Source organism: Candoia aspera, chromosome 11 (genome assembly GCF_035149785.1).
Source record: "Candoia aspera isolate rCanAsp1 chromosome 11, rCanAsp1.hap2, whole genome shotgun sequence".
NCBI classification, from domain to species: domain Eukaryota; kingdom Metazoa; phylum Chordata; class Lepidosauria; order Squamata; family Boidae; genus Candoia; species Candoia aspera.
This window is the reverse complement of record NC_086163.1, coordinates 17,122,484-17,145,835: the sequence shown is the minus strand read 5'-3', so window position 1 is coordinate 17,145,835 and position 23,352 is coordinate 17,122,484. Positions and strand designations below refer to the sequence as shown.

Here is a 23,352-nt window from a genome sequence, read left to right as displayed (position 1 = left end):
GAAGAAATCACTAGTGTTCACATTTGCTCCTAATAGTTGTGCCTTCAGAGGGCACAGTTTTCCAGTCATTTATCACCTTTTGTCAACAAAAGCAACTTACTTTCCTAAAAACAAAAACTGCAAAGCAGTGAATTGTGCTGGATTCCCAGATGTTCCTTCTCTTATTCTTCCTGTTTATCTGTTATTTCATTCTAGATCTCAAATTATTTTGAAAGCTTATTTATCTGAAACTTTGTCACTATATGTAATAATATTGTCATTTATTTATTTATTTATTTATTTATTTATTTATCAATCACCGCCCATCTCCTCCCACCAGAGGGACTCTGGGTGGTTTACAACAAAGTTAATCAATTAAAACAGTAAATATACAATACAAATACAATATATAAAAATATAAATACCATTAATAAATAGATATAAAATAAGAATAAGAATATTTATAATTATATACTGCCACATCAGAAGTGCAGAGAGAAAAAATATGCATACATGGAAAATTGGGCATTCCAGATGATTTGTGGTCCCTATAAATTTTAATTAGCTGTAACTTTGGACATAACATAGAAATCGGAAGTTCTGACATTATTTTGTCAAATGGTGAATTAAGAAACGGGGTTTGAAATATTGGTTTCTTAATTTAAGATGCAGACAAATTGCTGCTGACAGAATTTAGCTTATATTTTGAGTTAGGCTGACCTCTTATGGTATTTAAGCAAAGTTGTCTTAAAAATTTGTGAATCAAGCTAAGTAAGGATATCATATCGTAGAGGTAGATATGATGAGCCTAATTATTATTTAGATTTAGTAATATCACTTATCAAGTATGAATAACAAATATTTAAGGAAGTTGCAGCATTTTGATAACTTTAAGCTGATGGTTTCCTTTCCAGAAATGTGGAGAATGTGTTGACATGTCTGTTGACTTAATGTTATGTTTTCAAAACTTATTTTTAAATAAGCATATATGAATTTTTAAATTCCAGAACCATAATAACAAAAATGTTAAACATAAACACAATAGCACTGTAAACACAAACAACCAACTGAAATTTAAGAAGACCATAGCAGATCTGTAGGCCATTATTATCGTGGCATGTTTAGGATTGACTGCTTTGGAAGATGTAAGTGAGCTACAGGCATATATGTCACTCTTCAGGTTGTTACTTCATTTTAGCTAAATTAGTTACTTCTAATACTTAAGCTAACATACTGTCTGATGAAAACAATTTGCTAAGAAGATAACAATGCTTCTCAAACATTTAACCAGGAATGATGGCTGAGCAAGCCACTATAACTCAGAGAAATTTCACATTTGTATCAGCTTTAATTAACCCTAGAAACAAGAGGCTTAGGAGTGACGTAGCCTTAGAATGAGGTTGAAATAATCTGTTCTGACCATTCTGATGAGCTTCAAATGGTCTGTCTTGAGGTCAAAGCAAATGGGAAAATTCCAAGCTTGAAAAGTTGAGAACCCTCAAAATGTTTTGCACACCTGCCTTGCATAGCCTCTTTCTCTAGTTTTGCCTGGGAGTAAAGTAGGCATGATTATTTTAAAAGTTACCTTTGGTCATCTTTTCTAAAAACATAAATGCGAAGTATATTTTCATTCACCAAACTTAAGCTTAAAATGATTTTACTTCATTTCCACAAATGACCTATGACCATATGCTTCATTTATCTTTTCTAATAACATCTTATCCAAAGTTAACACTGTGAAATTCTGTGAACTAAAATGGAGATGCCTATGCAGTTGTAAAAAGAACCTGAAATAAATATCAATCTTTCTGGAAGTTGTAAATCTTTGAAATCCTTTTTACGCACTTACTAGAAAAGTCAAGGGTGCCGTGCCATCAGTTTTTAACTTCATTTTTAATTTTCCAGGATAGCAGTTTATTGTGTATTATGTAAGTTGGGTTATGATTTTAAAGAATTGATAGAACTGGGCACAACACAGTGTATGCCTGTAGTTTAGAGTTCAACCTAATTTGATCACAGAGACTTAGTTTAATTAGTATTAAAGTTAATGTCTTAAAGGATACTATTTACAATATATGGTAGATGGATGAATAAGAGATCCAACTTCAAAACCTCATTAAACTATGATTACTCATTGAGGGCTTTGCTTAACATTACAGTTTCTCATTCCCATAAAAATGTTATTACCTTATTAGCCAATTTTCACTTAATGAGCAGCTTAACGTTTTCCCCCTAGTATATCAAATTTTACTATATTCCCAGACTTTCCTACAGTGATACTAAGCAAGAAATAGGCATATGAAAGATGCTGCACTACAGATAGATGAAACCACACTCAGTATCTTCGGGCATAGCAACTCTTTAACTAGAAGTCATTTGTGCTGAGATAGTGACTTCCCCCAAAAACATACTCATTTTTAAACTTCAGAACGATGCCAAAATTAGGGACTCAGGTTTTGTAGAGCCAAAAGTATTCATGATGATAAGAGGGGTAAATGCTCTTCTGAACAAGTGGGTATCTAAAATTAATGTAAAAATATAAGATCTATTCAAAGGGTAAGAAATGTTCTTGGTCAAATATATTAAAGATATAGTGCTTGGTCAAATATATAAAAATGAATAAAGTAACAGCACTTTTAAGACCTATTGTATCCCTCCAATTCCCTTATTGCAATATTTTCTGGTTAATTTGTGTCAAGTACAAGTTGGCCATCCAGGTTCTAATCCACATACAAAGATAGCATTTTGCTGACATGCGACAGCGTTTTCTCTGATGGTCTGCAATCTTGGGAAAATTGGAAACACAAATACTTTGGTAATAGAAATGTTGTTTAACACTGAAAGTGCACCTACAATTTTTCTAAGCATTATGCAGATTTTTTTACGTTTTAAAAACATCTACTGTGTCGCCAATGGTCCTCTGGCTGTGTACTTGCATGTTAAAAGTTCAATTAAATTTGACATTAATGCAGTAAAAGTGAGAGCTCACTCAAACCACTGTTCCTGAAAACACAAAAATATCAAGATCTTTGCCTATTGTTGAAAGGTCCATAATGCAAACACCTTTTCTAGGAAGGATGTTCAACAAATGGGCAACCACTACTGAAACCACCCTTTTCTATCCATCCCTTTACCCTGTTATATGGGAGAATCTGGAGAAAGGCCTCTGATGAAGATTTAGTCTCTGGGCAGGAAAATATGGGGGAAGATGCTCCTTCAAGTATCCTCATTTCAAGCCACGTCGGGCTTTGTGTACTACTGTACCAGAAATGTACTTATAGCCAATACAGATGCCATAAATGTGATCCCATTGGCCAGATCCAGTCAGGAGTTTAGCTGCTCTGTTTGAGGTTTCCAAACCATTTCAAAGTCTTGTCAATGGATCATAAAACCTATTGCAATAATTCAACTGGGAAGGGTTTAAACCATAACTGGACAGTCTTTACCCAGAAAGAGTCATAGCTGGTATATGGGAAGGCTCCAAAATAACCAATAGATTTCCAGTCCCCTGTCTTTTATAGTATAGAACACCCCACAAAGTGATTAAAGCAGTTTCTGTTGCAAAATTAGACCTAGAAGCAGACTGAAATAGTTCTAGACAGTTACTTGCATCAAAATGCTTAGAGTTGATCAGCAGCCACCCAGTTGAGCACTTTGTACAGGTGGAGAGCACTCCAGATCAGGATCCATTAGCCTCCAGGTGCCATTTTAATAGGTGTTCCCACCCTTGCAGAGGGGGAAGGCCACTGAAAGTCAAAACCTCTTTTGACTGTGACAAGGGAGTGCTTAAATCCCACATTTGCCGTTCACTATCTGTAATGGTATGTGGAAAAGACCTTGGGAGACTGGAGAGAACACTGCCTAGGGAATGATCAGATAAGAGACAGCATAGCTTGCAGCTGGATAGTGGGTGGGGCAAGAGGGTCAGAAGGAACTCTCCCTAGTTTCTCGGGCTGTAAAGGAGGCAGCAGAAATGGTACTTTCAGACTTGCAAGATTGATGTCAGCCTTACTAGGTAGACCAGAGAGGAAACATGACCAGATGAGCTAATTCTACTTTATTGTAAGACCATATTAACAGAATCTTGCAGGTCTGGAAGTACATCTTTCCCCCTTCGCCTTTACAGTCCAAAAAACTAGGGAGGGTCCCTTCTGAGCCTCTTGCCCCACCTGCTATCTAGCTGCAGGCTATGCTGTCTCTTATCTGATCATTCCCTAGGCAGCATTTCTTGGCCCAGTCTCCCAAGGTCTTTCCCACATATTTATGTGCCCACTCAGGAAATCCATGTCCAAAGTGTGATGTACCATATTCATTGGACTAATGTCACATTGAGATAGCCTCCTCGTCATGCCAGCTGTAAAGGTCTGAACTGCATTGCTTCCAATGGTCTCAGTATCCATCCTTATAGTCCTTAGCACCAAATGAAAGGCTACCTAAGTCAGCACAGGTGTGGACACTGATCGGCAACAGAATGGTAATACGCTGGTACAATCCCTAATTTGGCCTTCAGTTCAATTATACTGTAGATGAGAAAGAGGTTTTATTCTGGATTTACAGCATTTAACATCAGAAATTCAGAGATGAGCCTCGTTATCAAAAATACTAGTTTAATGTAATTCTACATAATCTAGTACAGAATCAGATTTTAAAGAGGCATGTTTAAAACAGCTGGGCAGCAGATAGTCTTTCAGATATCGCTGAAGTACAACTCACAGGAACTTTTCTTACTGGCTGTGCTGGCCTATATTGTAATTTGTCAACATCTGGGTGGCCACCCAAGGCTTACCACTAACCTAAAGTGAAAATTAAGCATTTAGTTCTTGCAGTGGGAATTAGGTTTAATTTTTTTCCTAACCACTTAGAGAGTAAATAGATCTTGCAATAAGCTGGATAGATAGATTAGATAGATGGTAGATAGACAGACAGACGATAGAACATATTTTTCAAGCACTTCCACTTATTGCCAGTTTTATTGAATCCAATTAAATTAGTTGTACTACTACATAACTCAGATTTCTCTTCTTGTCTCTCTCAAGCAACACTTTCATGGGTGACAGGATGACTTTGCCCCTATCCTAATTGCCATATTATGTTTATTGGACTAGGAATAGAAGCTGCAGAAGATAATATAGGCACATCCTCACAGCTGTCGTAGTTCCAGTGCTTTCAAATAGGACTGTGCTCTGATCCAGTTTTGAAGAGGAAAAGGTGATTTGAATTGTGCAAAGACACGTGTGGAACTGACCATACCTCCTGAAATCAAATGCGTCTTTCCCTGGAATTGTGCAGCACAAAGAAAAGGGAAACGAAGGCTTTTTAGAGTTGTTGACAGATACAACGGGTGTGCTCATGCACCCTCTGAATCAGCTTTTCCCCTCTGAATCCAGATCACTGTACAGCCCTATTGTCAAGCAAGAGAACATACTTATGAAGAAGAACAGATGGCCAGATGAAGCCTTGAACCAACCTTGAAGTAATGGAATGGAATTTGGATAATTTATAGCAACAATATTCCAAAAACTTGACACCCTGATGGGGTGTATTTGCTGCATTAATCCAGGGTTTGTTTTAACTATGGCTTATGGAATAACTCACTGAAGTGGTTATCATGTCTGCTGAACAGTAGTTGTACCTGTGGTCTTAAATTATTTCTAGAATTTATGTAGCAAATACACTCTTACGCATACCCATACTTTGACTTCCATTATCATGAGAAGAGCCACTGAGAATCTTTGGATCCCCTCCATGTTTTGTTTTGGTTTTTACTATAACCTATTTTTTTTTAAAGATCGGCAGGACCTTGCTTGTGTGGTGAATAATAACAATAATAATAACCATAGTAATAGTAATAATGTTCTGGGTGATAAACTGGCATTTTTTGAAATAAAATTTAGTATTTGTGACTTCCTTATAGCATGTCAATTTTTCAGGAATCCTAGTTCACTTTTTTCCTCCTTGCAACATAGTTCTGCTGGTGATAGTAGTGAAGTGGGAATTGCATGTATTCCAAACCTGAGATAATCTAGCTCAGCCTTTCTCAATCAGGGTTCCGTGGCACCCTAGGATTCCGCCAGAGGTCACTAGCGGTTCCCTGGGAGATCACAATTTATTTAAAAAATCATTGCAAATTCGGGCAACTTCACATTAAAGAGGCAAGTTTCATTCTTTATTTTCAGTTTAAGAACACTGTTAATGTGTATCTACAGACCTACCCATGAAATGAATATAATAATTTTGTAATGTCTGGCCTATCTTTGAGCCTGAATATGCAGGGGTTCCCCCAGGCCTGAAAAATATTTCAAGGGTTCCTCCAGGGTCAAAATGTTAAGAAAGGCTGACCTAGCCAGTTGGTTTTTGCTTCATACTCCACATTAAATAGTCTGTACCTGTCTGGCAAGATGTGACTGACTTGAGACTGAGATAGACAAGATTTTTAGAGTTTTGTACTACCCGTCAAGTAGGCTCTTATTCTTTTTTTTCATGACCTGCAGTAGAAAAGCCACATTGAAATTTGCGTCTGAAGCTTGTCTTTCCTTTCTGCAATGGTTCCTGCAAATGGGAGGATCTGGGGTGCTTTCAGCGTTTCTAGAAGCGGGCATCGTTTTTTCCAGCTATGACCTACTAGAATTGCAGAGAAGGAATAAAAGGAAAGGGGTTCTGGTAAAGCGAGATGTGGGAGCGTTTGAGTAATGAAAGGAGAGCGTGAGGTAGAAAAACAGGCATTCAGAGCCTTAACAAAAAGTGAATGGGATGAGGATTGGTTTAGGAAAAAAAAAGTCTAGCATCTTTACCTGCTGTAATTGCCTGCTTATCTGCTACTTAGCCACGCCGTTCTTGTATGCTTCTCGTCTACACATATACACAGTGCCAAACTATTTATAGAATCAGCGTGAGCTTTAGGGAAAACCAATCAGGTTTTATACATTCTTAGGAGGGCTGATTCTGTAGCGGCAGCAGCATAAGTAAAATTGCTAGATAGTGGTACTGAAAAATCTAGCCTTGCTTTGGTGCCTTTTGTGGATTGCTCCTTAATTCAGAACACCAAAAAGCTGGGTCTGCAGACGCAGACATTGGCATCCATTCAGTTTCCTTTTTTCCCCTCCCCTCTTGAAATAAGTGTACAATAAAGAGGAGGCCACACTAGATAGACTTGTCAGTTGGAAGTGATTGGTTGCGTGGGATGTTAAATTATGCCATTGATGAAAGCATCTGCGTTTGCTTTTTGAGATTCTGGGGTGCTGCTTCTCGTTCATTTTTTTCTTAAACATCTGGGCTAAATTATATCTGCATTATCAATCAAGCTTGACCTGACATCTATGTGTGCTGTATATTATGGAAGAAATGATACCGAGATACGATTCTGTCCCGTTTTGGTGGAGTTCTCCGTCCCATATTTGCATAGGAATTACGTGGCCTGAGGATTTTCCTTCTCACACCAGTCAAAAAGCTGCTTTTCCCATAACTCAGTCTAATCTGCTTCCCACAGGGCTTCATTCTTCATAGACCTTTGCAGAGTGAACAGTGAATCGTAATCAAACCAGTTCCAAACCTGTTTGCGATGTCTGTGGAGTTGCCACAGGGTGTGCTTTTCTTTTTCTTCAGTTGGGCCATTTACGATTCATAAAGGGCTTGGAGCTTCTAAACGGGTCGTGTAGTTTGAAACCAACCTTTGACTTTACTGAGATGAAAGTAGATGATTAAACTAGGAATCAGGGGCACTGATCCCCATTATGTTGTGTGTTTCAATACCTTCAGCACTCTCATACAAAGGCATTCAGACAAGAAATATTTTGGAGGAATAATTTTTGTTCATTGCAATAATGTGTTCTTGAGCTACATCAGATCCTTATACAAAGCTCTGTGGAGTAATTCACATAATTCAAATACGATGATGATGATAATAATATAAGTCTTTTATCCATCTATCTATCAATTTCATCACCGCCCATCTCACTGAAAGAGTGACTGTGGGCGATTTACAATAAAACTAAGATAAGTACAGGTTAAAATACAATAAAAACCGTATTCTTAAATAAAAATATAAATATAAAATCCAAGATGGAGATGTTAAAAAATTCTTAATTTAAATTCATGTAATTCTTCTGCCGCCTCCTCCTCCTCCTCTTCCTTCCATGCTTACACCTGAACTGTCAATATCCAGTGGACTCTCCATGGCCCAGTATTAGAACTTTTCCATGACAAGATAGTTTGGTCAGCAACAACTTAGCTCTTTACTTCATTAAATGCTGTCTTGCTACATCACTTTGTCACTGGTTAGCATTATGTAGCTTCTGGAAGGAAAAGGCTAGCCTTGTAACAGCAAGATGTAGAAACCAAGGGACTGATTTAAAACATAGTTCTTTTTACTTGGTGGTAACTAATTAATAGTGCAGCAATACCCTGGAGACACATAATAGAAAATAGGATTTTCTCCTTTATGATGTCTGTTCTATATCTAGAGTAGGTCAGTAGTGATGAAAAGCAGTTAGCCATCTGTAGCAGCTGCAGTGCCGTCTGTTGGGAAGTTACATTCTGCTGTAGATCAGTGTTAATGAAAACAGTGACCTAAGTGTGTGTGTGTGTGTGATCTTTAATGGAATATTAACCATGTTTGAAAGATAATGTAAGTTTGCTAGAAGAACTTGCAGAAGAAAACAGTTGACTGTAAGATAAGGCAATTCTCTTACAAACGAGTGGCTTGAAATGGAGCAACACGTCATATGAATCCAGAATATAAGCATGGTTCCCACATTTTTTATTAAAAGAATTAGCTCTTAAGCTGTCCTAGATATATTATCTCTGTCCTATACTTGGTAATGTATAGAGTTTATGTCTTGAACAACTCATGCAGCAAAATGAGATGCTAGAATCCAGAGGTGGTATACTGGACAGGTCACTTCAAGCTGGAGAGAATATTAAAAAAAAAATCACATCTGCATTTAAAAATCCAGCACATGAGACTTTCAAACCCAGTGTGTTCTGTGCTATAATAGGCATTCACGTAATAGAAAATATGTAGCTGAGCATTAAAAATGTGATATTCTCCATTCTACTGTTTGCTGTATCCTGCTGTATCACCTCAGAAAGTAACTGGCATATTTTGCACCAGGGTCCAGAATAACTGTAAGAACAGTTTTTAAAAAGATTAAGATAAAAATGAAGTTGCAGTAAGAGGTACCTTTATTCTGTAAATGCCCTCTTATTTGAAAGGTGTCAGGCCCTGGATATTTTGGAAATGTGTTAAGTTGATTTTTGTCTTGTTCTAGATAAAGGCTGCTGATATTATTGGGGACAGTGGACATAAAATGTTCAGTATTGATTTTGTGATTCCTTTAGAGTCAAGCAGCATAGTAGCTGTATATGACATGCCCCTTTTGTTTTATTTATACATGTCTTCTGTTGTTTTCTCTCCAGTGTTCTTGATAACTATACTGGTAGTGGAAGGCATTGCTGTGGCTCAAAAAACACAAGGTATGGTATGAGGAAAAGTTTGTAACCACATTTATGCTCTGAAAGCTAAAAAATCAAAATAAGCCATTATTGAAAGTAGTTAATTCTGGTCTGTGACCGTATTAAAGATTGATTGATTGAAAGTAGTTTCCTTTGATCGTTTGGAACTGTACAGAACAGTCAGCTGATAAATCTATAAAGTCTCCTGGATTGAAACATAGAATATTTCAAATGTTTGCCCAAATCATGCTTCATGAAGGATGAGATAAGCACATTTGCTGTGATTTTCTCTTGCTTCACCAGCTCATAATGGAAAATAGGCACAACAAGGCAGAATGGTGGGGCCCCAGTATTCATCCTCAGCTTCCTCATCTGTACAGGGGCTAATTCTGTGAACCACAGCTATACAGACTTAAGAGCAAGATTTCTTAATTCAACAGATTTTCATATGTAGACATCAAAGGCTAATTAATTTTTCACAAAACAAGCGTTGTACATTAATGGCTGTCTGAAAAAGCAGCAGTCTTGGGGGGAAAAAGGCATGTTGAGTAATTCTTAGAAGGCTTTCATGTAAGTAAAGTTGACATTTTAATATATCATACGATGTTTGTACACAAGGGTATAGGTATCCTTGTGTTTTAGGCTTCTGCCCCTTAAAGCAGGTGTAGGGAAAACATTTCCCATCCAAGGGAATGCCATATTATCTTGGGTGTAATTTCAGGGCTGGGACAGCAAATGGGAATGTTGGGTGGGTATTATGAATGAATGAATGAATGAATGAATGAATGAAAAGAAAGAAAGAAAGAAAGAAAAAGAAAGAAAGGAAAGAAAGAAAGAAAGAAAGAAAGAGAAAGAAAGAAAGAAAGAAAAAGAAAATGTGAATGTTGGGTTAAAGGTAGGTGTGCCCACCCAAATTTCCCTGTCTTTAGCTTTCTGACCATCTTCTCTGTTTCCATCCCAGGGCAGCAGGCTGCAATAAACTGCTTTTGCCAGATATCTGAATTAACTGCTTATAGACAACTACTGAAATTAGGACAAGGATGACATGAAATTCAACTGTGGGCTGCATGAAGCTCTAGGCTTGTGTATTTTTAGGCAGAACACAAACAATTGTCCAGTCCCTTCTCTTCCCTACTGGAGAGTTTAAATTCTCATTTTTAATTTGGCCAGTTATAATTTAAAAGGATGTTGAAAATGTAAATACGGGGGGAATTAATTCTGAAATAAAATACTCAGAAATGATGTAAACTAGAAATAGGGTTACATGGAACCCAGATATTGACTGTAAGTGGTCACCTCCAGAGATAAAGAAGCTGGGCTTTGTGATAGCATAAAAAGGTTTCCCTTGACGTAAAGTCCAGTCGTGTCCGACTCTAGGGGGTGGTGCTCATCTCCGTTTCTAAGCCTTGGAGCCGGCGTTGTCCCTAAGGACCCGTCCGTGGTCATGTGGCCGGCATGACTCACGGAATGCCGTTACCTCTGTCTTAATTCCCGCAGCAAGTTTTTCCATTATTGAGAGATCAAAGGTACAGAATCACTTTAGTCAAACTCCTGATGTCTTTTCAGTCTTTCAGGATGTTCTCCCTGCTTCCAGTCTATCCTACAATCTTGGTATTTCTTAGTGGTCTCCTTTTCATGTACTATTCAGATCTGTCCTTATTTAGTTTTCTGAGGTCAAAGTCAGCTAGATGCTGCCACCTGCTTGTGGACTATGAACAGATTGTTTATTCACAACTGGGGAAAAATGATTTTATGGGAATGGGATCTGCATCAACAGGCCGCCTCCTTGGTTTGATGTTTGTTGAGATTTGCTAGAATGACAATGAATTGTGTTTTTGTATTTTCTTCAAAAAGTTGGGCCGAATATTGGAAGTAACCGCATGGCATCTACTCAGTGTAGTGACTGGGTACGAACAAGCAATGGAGGTCATTTTGCTTCATCAAACTTTCCTAACTTCTACCCACCCAACCAGGAATGTGTCTATATTTTAGAAGGTATGGACATATCTACATTTTTTTTAATGTCCCATCACTGGAAGTATGAATAATTCACATATAAACACATGTGGAATAACTAAGTACAGCAGGTCCCTGGTTTAAGAACATCCCAGTTTACAGTTGACTCCTGGTTAAGAACGGACTGCCATAAAGACTATTATATTAAAAATTCGAGTTAAGTATAATGTTTTGGGTTAAATACCCAATACTACTTTGCATATTATTATGTTTAAGATGTAGTGTATTTGGAAGTGTTTCTTAAGTGTTTTATATGCATAGAAAGGTAAAATATATACTATATACTAAGACAAACATTTGACTAACTGATACTAAATAACTGTTTCAACTTACATACAAATTCAACTTAAGGACAGACTCGGGAACGGAACTCGTTCTTAAACCGAGGACAAGTATTTAAGTATATTGGGACAAATTCTTTAACTTCGTGATTCCACCCAGCATCATGGTACCTAATTTATGGTACACATCTCTAATGCCTCTATAGAGTTCATCTCTATAGAATATTTAAGCTGCACTTGCTGATCTGAGTAGAAGTCAGTCCAACTAAACTCAAGGGAACCTGTATGTCAGCAAATACATTGTATGGAATTGCACTGCTGGAGATTTATGTTTACATTCAGATGTTGGTTGCAGTGGTGGGTTAATGATAGACCTGTTAATATATCTTTCTGGAAATTGCTTTCATTCACTGATGTTGGGAGTTACATTGATCTGGATTGTTCTTGCTTTGCTACAGCTGCCCCACGGCAAAGAATAGAGTTGACATTTGATGAACCGTTCTACATTGAGCCTTCATTTGAATGTCGATTTGATCACCTGGAGGTTCGAGATGGACCCTTCGGGTTCTCCCCACTCATTGATCGCTATTGTGGTCTAAAAAGCCCGACCCTGGTTAGGTCAACAGGGAGATTTATGTGGATAAAGTTTACTTCAGATGAAGAACTGGAAGGACGAGGATTTAAAGCAAAGTATTCATTTATACCAGGTAAAAATTGTTTTACTGTTCCATTTTTCTTACTTGGTGTTGTAGCGATTCTGCTAAAATAGCATTGGGTTTCTTGTTATACCTGCCAAAACATAATTTATCCTATTTATTTTGCTCACTGTTATTTTATACTTGTTTTGCTGAGAGCTGCATATAGTAGATTCTAGAGCAACATTTATCTGTTAATATTGTATTGCTCTTGATGTTGCAGAGGCAAGCATGATAATTAGGCTTCTCATATTATATGCAGGAACCTCAAACCATGATTCTGAACTTAACCAGGTTTATTCAGGAAACATATTAATTTTGAGTGGGAAAGATGCACCACTTAATTGTACACCACCATTTGTACCTCACCCTGTACAAATAAGATTAAAGTTTTATGAAGCACATGTCAGCGGCCTCATTGGCGAGTTCTTCCAAGGATAAGTGTTATTGGGGATAAGACACGTGTCATTTCTCAGTCCAGCATCCTAGTGTATTGCATTTTTCTGGCACCTAGATTATCTTCCTTTCTAATGAAACTTCAGAGAGAGAATAACATCCTTTTTTTTCCCCCTCCTCCTTCTCCATTACAGATCCTGATTTCACACACCGAGGAGGTATTTTAAATCCCATCCCAGGTATAGTATGACAGCACTAACCTCTTTTGCTCATTACGCTTTAAATCACTTTTATCTTTGATTTGACAACATATTGTGTCTCTCCTGCTCTAGACTGCCAATTTGAACTCTCTGGAGCTGATGGCATAGTGCGTTCCAGCCAGGTAGAACAAGGAGAGAGAACAAAACCTGGACAAGCAGTTGATTGCATATGGACAATTAAGGCTACTCCAAATGCCAAGGTGGGTCCACTTAAGAGTTGGAGTGTAATGGGCTCTTCCTCATTAGTAACTGAGAACAGCTGGTGGTTAGTAATAATTGCAAGTTGTGTCTCATTCACTGGAATTAATTATTGCATTGCTGGTTACAAAAAAACAACAATTCAGAATTCATTTCATAGGCTGCTTCCAGACCAAATTACAGTAGCAGTATTATTTTTTTGTGGCAATTCTTCAGCATTTAGGTCAGGGTTTCTCAACCAGGGTTCTGTAGAACCTTAGGCTTCTACCAGAGGTCACTAGGGATTCCCTGGGAGATCACGATTTATGAAAAATTTCAAATTCGGGCAGCTTCACATTAAAGAGGTAAGTTTCATTCTTTATTTTTAGTTTAAGGACACTGTTCATGCATAGATACAGGTCTACACGTGAAACAAACCTTATAATTTTGTAACTTCTGGACTATCTTTGAGCCTGAATGTGCAGGGGTTCCCCGAGGCCTGAACGATATTTCAGGGGTTCCTCCAAGGTCAAAAGGTTGAGAAAGGCTGATTTAGGTGCTTTAAAATATGGTGCTGTGATGATATTCTTTATTTTTAACTGTAGTCCAAGGTATAAACATCTGTTTGTGAAGAAATTGTTGATATATGTTCTATCTGATAAAACTGATAAAATAATGTATACCTCTGACAAGACAGAATTATATTAATTAGACATAATGACAACTTGCAGGCGGAGGAAATTTTTCTACATGCATGAATAAAAGTTTGCGTCCTTTTAGAAACTTACAAAATGTTGGTCTTAGCTTGTATTCTTTCTGCTCACAAAGTTCTTCTTTCTACTTTAACGAGTATTCCCTTTAATTTTGGAAGTTAGGGAAGAGAGAACATTTAGGACATTAAGGAATTCTACTTAACAAATAGAGAGTTACATAATGTGTCTTTGCTATTTCAATTATAGCACCTTGGCAATGCAGATTTAATTTCCAGAGGGAGGGAAATAAATTGCTTTGCAGTTTAATCAAGAAGAGAGAAAGATGCAAGGATTTGTTTCTGTTCTTCAAGGAAAGCTCCATTTTCTCTTCTAATGAAATGGATTTTTTTTCTTTGCCCTAGAAAAGTATAAAATCTATTTAAGTGGGGACTTGTATTAGACGATGTGATTATTATATCTTTATGCATGAGAGAATGCAGTGATTAGAAATGGCAAGTTCTATACCCAAACCCACCCACACACAAGCTGTGCATCTACTTCTTGTATCTGAATGAAATTCGTGATGCTTCTATGTTTATTTTTTTTCCTAATGAAAAGCAATGTTTTCCTCCTGGGCTTTTTTGCAGTTTAATTATTACTTCCCTTCTTTTAAACTGTTTTCTTTTAATATCAAATAGATTTACTTGAGATTTCTAGACTATCAAATGGAACATTCAAACGAATGCAAGAGAAACTTTGTGGCCGTGTATGATGGAAGCAGTTCCATTGAAAATTTGAAAGCAAAGTTTTGCAGCACGGTGGCTAATGACGTGATGCTACAAACAGGAACCGGGGTGATACGCATGTGGGCAGATGAAGGGAGCAGGCTAAGCAGGTTTCGAATGCTCTTCACCTCATTTGTAGATCGTAAGTATATACTGAAGCATGCTGTTGAAAAAGATGGCACAATTGTGTAAGACTTCCTGGAACTTTCCCCCAACCCACCCAGCCACCCCAGCTTCCTGGCATACATTTTTCTTGCAAACTGAACTGAGCTTGGAGATCTGAGGTGTAAGACTTTCCCCCTGAAAATTACACAGGACTGAGTTACAGCTTGTAATGCATTTATTCTGTCCCGCAGAGCTGCAGGAATCAAGAGATAGAGAATAATCTGCCAAAGTCAGGAGCCAGTAAAGCAGTCCGACAAAGATGCTAAAGCTAAGGACTGACTCAGACCAGTCCCTGGGTCCAAGGACAAGTAATGTTGCATGAGACTCTAAAGAGGTCAGGCTAGAACAGTGTTTCTCAACGTTGGCCGCTTGAAGATGTATGGACTTCAACTCCCAGAATCCCATCCTTGCTGGCTGGGGAATTCTGGGAGTTGAAGTCTACACATCTTCAAGAGGCCAATGTTGAGAAACACTGGGCTAGAAGAACAGTTGTGGTTAGACAAAAGCTGATCCATCCAAAATACAGTTCACAGTCAAACATTTCAAAGGCTGAGGTTCAAGAAAGGCTAAGATTAACATTGTCTCCAGTAATGATTTCAGCCTCTGAAAGTGCCTTATATCATTTCCAGCAGCTAGGCCCTCCCTGGTTCAGTTGGCCCTCCCTGGTTCAGCTAGGCCTCCCTGGTTCATCATGGATCTAACTCCCAAGGAGACTCTCTCCTTCAAAGGGCCCATCCCTGCAATATGGGACTTCTTAAACATTCAGTCTTCTTGGGAGGCAGCATCACCACTTGGGGCTCAGGGAAGATAAGAGGTTGGAGCAGAGCTATCTGACTATGCCCCAGGCACTGGTTCTGCTTCGGTCTCGGCTCCTAAACCTGAGATTTAAGTCACATCAGGAAGCCAGGATCCCAGACGTCTCTTCCTCTCCAAGAAAAAACACCAGGCAGACCTGATGCTCTTAATATTTCTATAAATAAAATGAAGAAGTAAAATAGCAGCGCATCTGCCATGCTACGTGGTTTCTTAGAAGAAAAGTTTTACATTCTGCATTTGGAAAGCTCTGTAGCTCTATTTTAGGGCAGACCTGTAGGCTGAATAATTTTCAGGGGACAGAAGGAAATTGGGTTTGCTTGTTCGTTTTTCTTTTATTTACCAGGCATTTTAGAAATGAATGTTTTCTCAAATGATTGACCATTTAATCTAAGCCTGCTTATGTGAGCCTTCTCTAATATACTAAGGCTTTGAAGTCATCATCATCCTTAATTAAAGCTCTATATATTAGACAGAGAACAGGAGCAGGAAACAAGAACTATAATTAAATCTGAAATGATATTCACATGTTTTCTGATAACTTGGTGACAGTCATCTTACTGCTGTGTTCACAATCCATAAAGACGATGCCTCATAATTAAAAACACAGATCATATAAAGCAAGTAACTTGGAACGAGATTGTTACAAAAGACCAATTTCTCACAAAGTGATTTACTGTATAATAATCCTGAAAAAACATGTGTCCTCTATTTTGCTGGGGAAAAAAATCTATCGATATATTACTTTTAATAAGGTGCAGGTATACGATATACAGTAATAGCCATTATCTGTAGAAATATTCTAAGTATATTATTATGTTACATGCAGAAAACTTACACCTAAAATCTAGATGAAACTTTGAAGTCATTTATGTACAAAAAGTATATTTTACAGAGCAGCTGAAATTTGGGTAATCCTTATTTTTTTTCCCCCCATTTCTCTTAGCTCCCTGTTTAGCTGGTACTTATTTTTGTCACAGCAACATGTGCATCAATAATTCTTTAGTTTGCAATGGCATTCAAAACTGTGCATACCCTTGGGATGAAAATCACTGCAAAGGTGAGTAGTGAGTAAACTTTGAAGGAGTAGTGACTAAGCCTCCTGTTTTCTCCTCAGCAGCCAAAAGACAATCCCCATCAGGTTTCCAAGCCCAAAACACTGAACTAAACCAAGTTTCTTTCTTTGAACCCAAGAGATTTGCCTGTCTAAATTTTACAAAGCAAAACACAAGTTAAATGAGTAGCAGAATTCAGCCATTCCTTTTTATTGTTTTGGGCGGCTGAAGCTTTTGCCAGCTTTATACCAATTGTTACTTGTTTCTTCACTTTGGAGCTGTGTTTTGAGATAGAAACCATATAAATGCACTTTCTGTGCTCCACTGTGTTGTTTTTGTTGCCTTATCTTGTTTTTTTTGTTTTGTTTTATAGCTTAACAAAAATAGATCCATCGCAGACCTACTGTTGTTGTTTATTTGTTTAGTCGCTTCCGACTCTTTGTGACTTCATGGACCAGCCCACGCCAGAGCTTCCTGTCAGTCGTCAACACCCCCAGCTCCCCCAGGGACGAGTCCGTCACCTCTAGAATATCATCCATCCATCTTGCCCTTGGTCGGCCCCTCTTCCTTTTGCCCTCCACTCTCCCTAGCATCAGCATCTTCTCCAGGGTGTCCTGTCTTCTCATGATGTGGCCAAAGTATTTCACTTTTGCCTTTAATATCATTCCCTCAAGTGAGCAGTCTGGCTTTATTTCCTGGAGGATGGACTGGTCTGATCTTCTTGAAGTCCAAGGCACTCAGAATTTTCCTCCAACACCACAGTTCCAAAGCATCTATCTTCCTTCTCTCAGCCTTCCTTATGGTCCAGCTCTCACAGCCATATGTTACTACGGGGAACACCATTGCTTTAACTATGCGGACCTTTGTTGTCAGTGTGATGTCTCTGCTCTTGACTATTTTATCGAGATTGGTCATTGCTCTTCTCCCAAGGATTAAGCGTCTTCTGATTTCCTGACTGCAGTCAGCATCTGCAGTAATCTTCGCACCTAGAAATACAAAGTCTTTCACTGCTTCTACATTTTCTCCCTCTATTTGCCAGTTATCAATCAAGCTGGTTGCCATAATCTTGGTTTTTTTGAGATTTAGCTGCAAGCCAGCTTTTGCACTTTCTTCTTTCACCTTCATCATAAGGCTCCTCAGTTCCTCTTCGCTTTCAGCCATCAAAGTGGTATCATCTGCATATCTGAGATTGTTAATGTTTCTTCCAGCGATTTTAACTCCAGCCTTGGATTCCTCAAGCCCAGCATGTCGCATGATGTGTTCTGCATACAAGTTGAATAGGTAGGGTGAGAGTATACAGCCCTGCCGTACTCCTTTCCCAATCTTAAACCAGTCCGTTGTTCCGTGGTCTGTTCTTACTGTTGCTACTTGGTTGTTATACAGATTCTTCAGGAGGCATACAAGATGACTTGGTATCCCCATACCACTAAGAGCTTGCCACAATTTGTTATGGTCCACACAGTCAAAGGCTTTAGAATAGTCAATAAAACAGAAATAGATGTTTTTCTGAAACTCCCTGGCTTTTTCCATTATCCAGCGGATATTGGCAATTTGGTCCCTAGTTCCTCTGCCTTTTCTAAACCCAGCTTGTACATCTGGCAATTCTCGCTCCATGAATTGCTGAAGTCTACCTTTCAGGATCTTGAGCATTACCTTACTGGCATGTGAAATGAGTGCCACTGTTCGATAGTTTGAACATTCTTTAGTGTTTCCCTTTTTTGGTATGGGGATATAAGTTGATTTTTTCCAGTCTGATGGCCATTCTTGTGTTTTCCAAATTTGCTGGCATATAGCATGCATTACCTTGACAGCATCATCTTGCAAGATTTTGAACAGTTCAGCTGGGATGCCGTCGTCTCCTGCTGCCTTGTTATTAGCAATGCTTCTTAAGGCCCATTCAACCTCACTCTTCAAGATGTCTGGCTCTAGCTCACTGACCACACTGTCAAAGCTATCCCCAATATTGTTATCCTTCCTATACAGGTCTTCTGTATATTCTTGCCACCTTTTCTTGATCTCTTCTTCTTCTGTTAGGTCCTTGCCATCTTTGTTTTTGATCATGCCCATTTTTGCTTGGAATTTACCTCCGATGTTTCTAATTTTCTGGAAGAGGTCTCTTGTCCTTCCTATTCTATTGTCTTCTTCCACTTCTGCGCATTGCTTGTTTAAAAATAATTCCTTATCTCTTCTGGCTAACCTCTGGAATTTTGCATTTAATTGGGCATATCTCCCCCTATCACTGTTGCCTTTTGCTTTCCTTCTTTCTTGGGCTACTTCTAGTGTCTCAGCAGACAGCCATTTTGCCTTCTTGGTTTTCTCTTTCTTTGGGATGTATTTTGTTGCCGCCTCCTGAACAATGTTGCGAACTTCTGTCCATAGTTCTTCCGGGACCCTATCTACTAAGTCCAGTCCCTTAAATCGATTCTTCACCTCCACTGCATATTCCTTAGGAATATTAGTGAGCTCATATCTAGCTGATCTGTGGGTCTTCCCTAATCTCTTTAGTCTGATCCTAAATTGTGCAGTAAGAAGTTCATGATCGGAACTACAGTCAGCTCCAGGTCTTGTTTTTACCGACTGTATAGATGTCTGCCACCTTTGGGTGCAAAGGATGTAGTCAATCTGATTTCAGTGTTGTCCATCTGGGGAAGTCCATGTATAAAGCCGTCTCTTAGGTTGTTGGAAGAGAGTGTTTGTTATGCAGAGTGAGTTGTCTTGGCACAATTCTATCAGCCTATGTCCTGCTTCATTTTGTTCTCCCAGGCCATGCTTACCTGTAATTCCAGGTGTCATTTGACTGCCCACCTTAGCATTCCAGTCTCCTGTGATGAAAATAACATCTCTTTTAGGCATGTTGTCCAGTAGGTGCTGCAGATCCTCATAGAACTGCTCTACTTCAGCTTCTTCAGCATCTGTGGTTGGGGCGTATATTTGGATCACTGTGATGTTAGATGGCTTGCCCTGAATTTGAATTGAGATCATTCTATCGTTTTTTGGATTGTATCCAAGCACTGCTTTAGCCACTTTACTATTAATTAGGAAGGCTACTCCATTTCTTCTGTGGTCCTCTTGTCCACAGTAGTAGATCTGGTGGTCATTTGATGTGAAGTGGCCCATTTCAGTTCACTGATGCCCAAAATGTCTATCTTTAATCTTGATATCTCACCAATAACCACATCCAATTTGCCCTGGCTCATAGATCTTACATTCCAGGTTCCAATGGTGTGTTGATCCTTAGAACATCGGATTCGCTGTTCACCACCAGCACCGTCGGCCGCTAGCCATCCTTTCGGCTTTGAGCTAGCTGTGTCATCACGTCTGGGGCTAGTTGAACTCATCCTCTGTTTCTCCCCAGTAGCATTTCGACCATCTTCCAACCTGGGGGTCTCATCTTCCATTGGTATACCGACATATCTCTGGTTGTACTGATCCATTTAGTTTTCAAGGCAAGAATACTGGGGTGGGTTGCCATTACCTTCCCCAGGGATCGCATTTAGTCTGACCTCTCTGTCATGACCTTCCCGTCTTGGGTGGCCCTTCACGGTTTAGCTCATGGCATCGTTGAGGTGCTCAAGCTCCAGCACCACGACAAGGTAATGATCCTTTGCTGAAAAGACCTACTGTAGATTATTTAAAATGAGCTATCACTGCTATCACCAGCATTGATCATTCCTAGCCAAAAGCTTACTCTTAGCATGACTATTCTGATGCATCTGTATATACAACCTACTCTTAGTTCAGACATCCTTTTTCTTAATGGAAGAAGGCAACTTCTCAGTTATTTTTGAAAAGGGAATGGTTCATCCATTTAGTCATGCCACTGGGTAAAGAAGTGTTTTTTTAAAATCATTCAGTTGTATCTGATTCTCAGAGACTGCCTGGACAAGTCCCTGCAGTTTTCTTGGCAAGGTTTTCCGGGAGTGGTTTGCCATTGCCTTCTTCCTAGGGCTGAGATAGAGTGACTGGCCCAAGGTTACCCAGCTGGCTTTGTGCCTAAGGTGGGACTAGAACTCCCGGTCTCCCGGTTTCTAGCCTGATGTTTTAACCACTACACCACACTGGCTCTCAAAGAATATTAATCACCCTTATTTTGAAAAAGAACAGTAAGAGTGAGAATTATTTCCCATGGTACATGGACTTTTGTTGAGTAATAAATGTTTATATTGTAGGATTTTTAAAAGATAAAATAAGTCTTCAGGTTGTTACTTCCATCTACATGTTTATATCATCACTTCAAAGGAAAGGTCAGACTAACAAAGTCATCTATTTATTATTCAAGTTCATCACATCTTCAAATTTAAAATAGCAATTGATTACAAGGAATAGCCAGTTTTACAAGTCTAATGCATGTCTGTGAGGGGCATACATTATTTGTGTCCCTTACAAAAGCCTTTCAACTGGGTTAGCATGACTCAATAAGCTACAATGTGTGGCGTTATTTCTCTCTTAAGTGTGTCACTGCCATTTATCACTAACCTTTCTTGGAAAATTACTGCAACAGACAATCAGTGCATCTATTTACATTTTGTAGCCCCAATTTGATTAATGTGCATGAAATTAAGGGCATGCCAATCATTGCTTAAAAATAAAAGGTATTCTAAACTTTTCAAGAAAACTTCCTCTGGCAAATAATATGCCATGTGGGTCTCTCTTCCAGTTTGAGACTCAGCTGAAATGTTGCCATTAGTGCCATCTAATTAGAGAATGTCTTTCTAAGCCAAGCTTTTCAATTTATCTAGTGGACTAATTAGCTTGTACCTCAAACACCTAGTTAAAGAGCTGTTAGACTGAGTTTGTATATATTTAGAAGTAGCATAGGCCGATTAGTTCTTGAGAATCTTTTCAAAGGAATGCATTTATTGAACTAAGTGGTGTTCATTGACATACTGATTGTTCAACTAGGTGTTCTGATCTAGTTGCTCTTGGATCAAATTTCTTGTACAAGCTGCAGTTGCTTGCAAAAAAAAAAAAAAGAGCAAACTGTGGTTGAATAGACTAGGCGTGGGAACTCTGGGGCCCTGATTTTGCTGAAGTACCACGTTCATTGGCCCCAAACAACAAGGACAGTAATGGTTGACTTGTTCTTCAGTAGCATTTCGAGGGCTATGGATTCTTCATTCTCAATCAAATGTGATTAGTCTTTGACCAGCAAAAGATAGAAATATCAGCCCAAAGATAGAAAATAAGAATTAAGAATAGTAGCTAAAAAGAAAGTATTCATGTCAACTTCTATACAGTACGACAAAAAGGAATGTTTGAAGCACAGCTATGTAGATGCAGTTGAGTTTAATCTCTATGCACCAACAGGGGGTTATTATCTAATAATACACTGTGGGATTCCTCACTCTGATAGAAATGGGAATGTGGCTTATTTAGCAATACGCCTCTGTGAGAAGCAATGCTGTTTTCCAGCTCCCAATTTTATTAGCAGAGCTCCTCTGGTTGAGAATGTCCCCTCATTACACAGACCGTTATATTTTTCTGCGAAAGATATAATATTTCAAATTTCCACATTTGAAGGCATGTATGTTGATAAGATGTACTATTAGGTGGACTTTCTGTTTAAAGACTGATGCTGAAAGAAGCTTAGGTTAACAATATACCTAATAGTTTAAACCTGAAACTGATTGCTACTAGTTCTTCCCTTTTCATTTGTCTGTCTGTTCCTTCGTTTGCTTTAGAAAAGAAGAAAACAGGATTATTTGAACAAATCACCAAAACTCATGGAACAGTCATTGGAATTACTTCAGGGATAGTCTTAGTTCTCCTCATCATTTCAATTCTGGTGCAGGTGAAGCAACCACGTAAAAAGGTGATGACTTGTAAAACCACTTTCAACAAAACAGGCTTCCAGGAGGTTTTTGATCCTCCTCATTATGAACTCTTCTCCCTGAGAGACAAAGAGATTTCTGCTGACCTGGCTGACCTCTCTGAGGAACTTGAAAATTACCAGAAAATGAGGCGCTCATCGACAGCTTCACGGTGCATTCACGACCATCACTGTGGCTCTCAAGCTGCAGCTGTAAAGCAAAGCAGGACCAACCTTGGTTCAATGGAACTTCCTTTCCACAATGATTTTGCACCACCGCAGCCAATGAAGACCTTTAATAGCACCTTCAAGAAAAGTAGTTACACATTCAAACAGGCTCATGAATGCCCAGAGCAGGTGATAGAAGACCGGGTGATGGAAGAGATTCCTTGTGAAATCTACGTGAGGGGTCGCGAAGATGCTGCTCAGGGTTCATTATCAATTGATTTTTAATCTCCTTTTAAATGTGAAACCAGTGTGTGTAAATAGATGTACTGTACATATATTAAAAAAAATGTCTGTGTACAAAAATGTACCATATGGAATTTGATGGAGACTTAAAAATTCATACTTTTTTAAAGCTTGTTCATTTTCTCCCCTGAAGGAAAGCTCTGCATAAATCTTTTCTCCTCCCCTTTGGAATTGCCCATCTGGTGGAAGAAATGACTGTAGCTTTTGCATGGGGCTCCATTTAGTTGACATTAAAACAAAACAAACTCCGTATCAGACACCTCAGTGATCTACTGTCTATATTGCTTCATTTCCTTTTCCTTCCTTCA

The 23,352-nt window shown here is 38.7% G+C and overlaps 1 protein-coding gene across 1 annotated transcript; it reads left to right on the top strand.

Moving 5' to 3' along the window:
- The first annotated feature begins 11,114 nt into the window (after positions 1-11,114).
- Positions 11,115-23,049, top strand: NETO2 (neuropilin and tolloid like 2). The gene is made up of 7 exons (XM_063312799.1): positions 11,115-11,424; positions 12,185-12,433; positions 13,012-13,056; positions 13,150-13,277; positions 14,645-14,873; positions 16,656-16,769; positions 22,446-23,049. The coding sequence occupies exons 1-7, from the start codon at positions 11,310-11,312 to the stop codon at positions 23,024-23,026; spliced, it is 1,461 nt and encodes a 486-aa protein (XP_063168869.1). The 5' UTR covers positions 11,115-11,309; the 3' UTR covers positions 23,027-23,049.
- Positions 23,050-23,352: the final 303 nt, after the last annotated feature.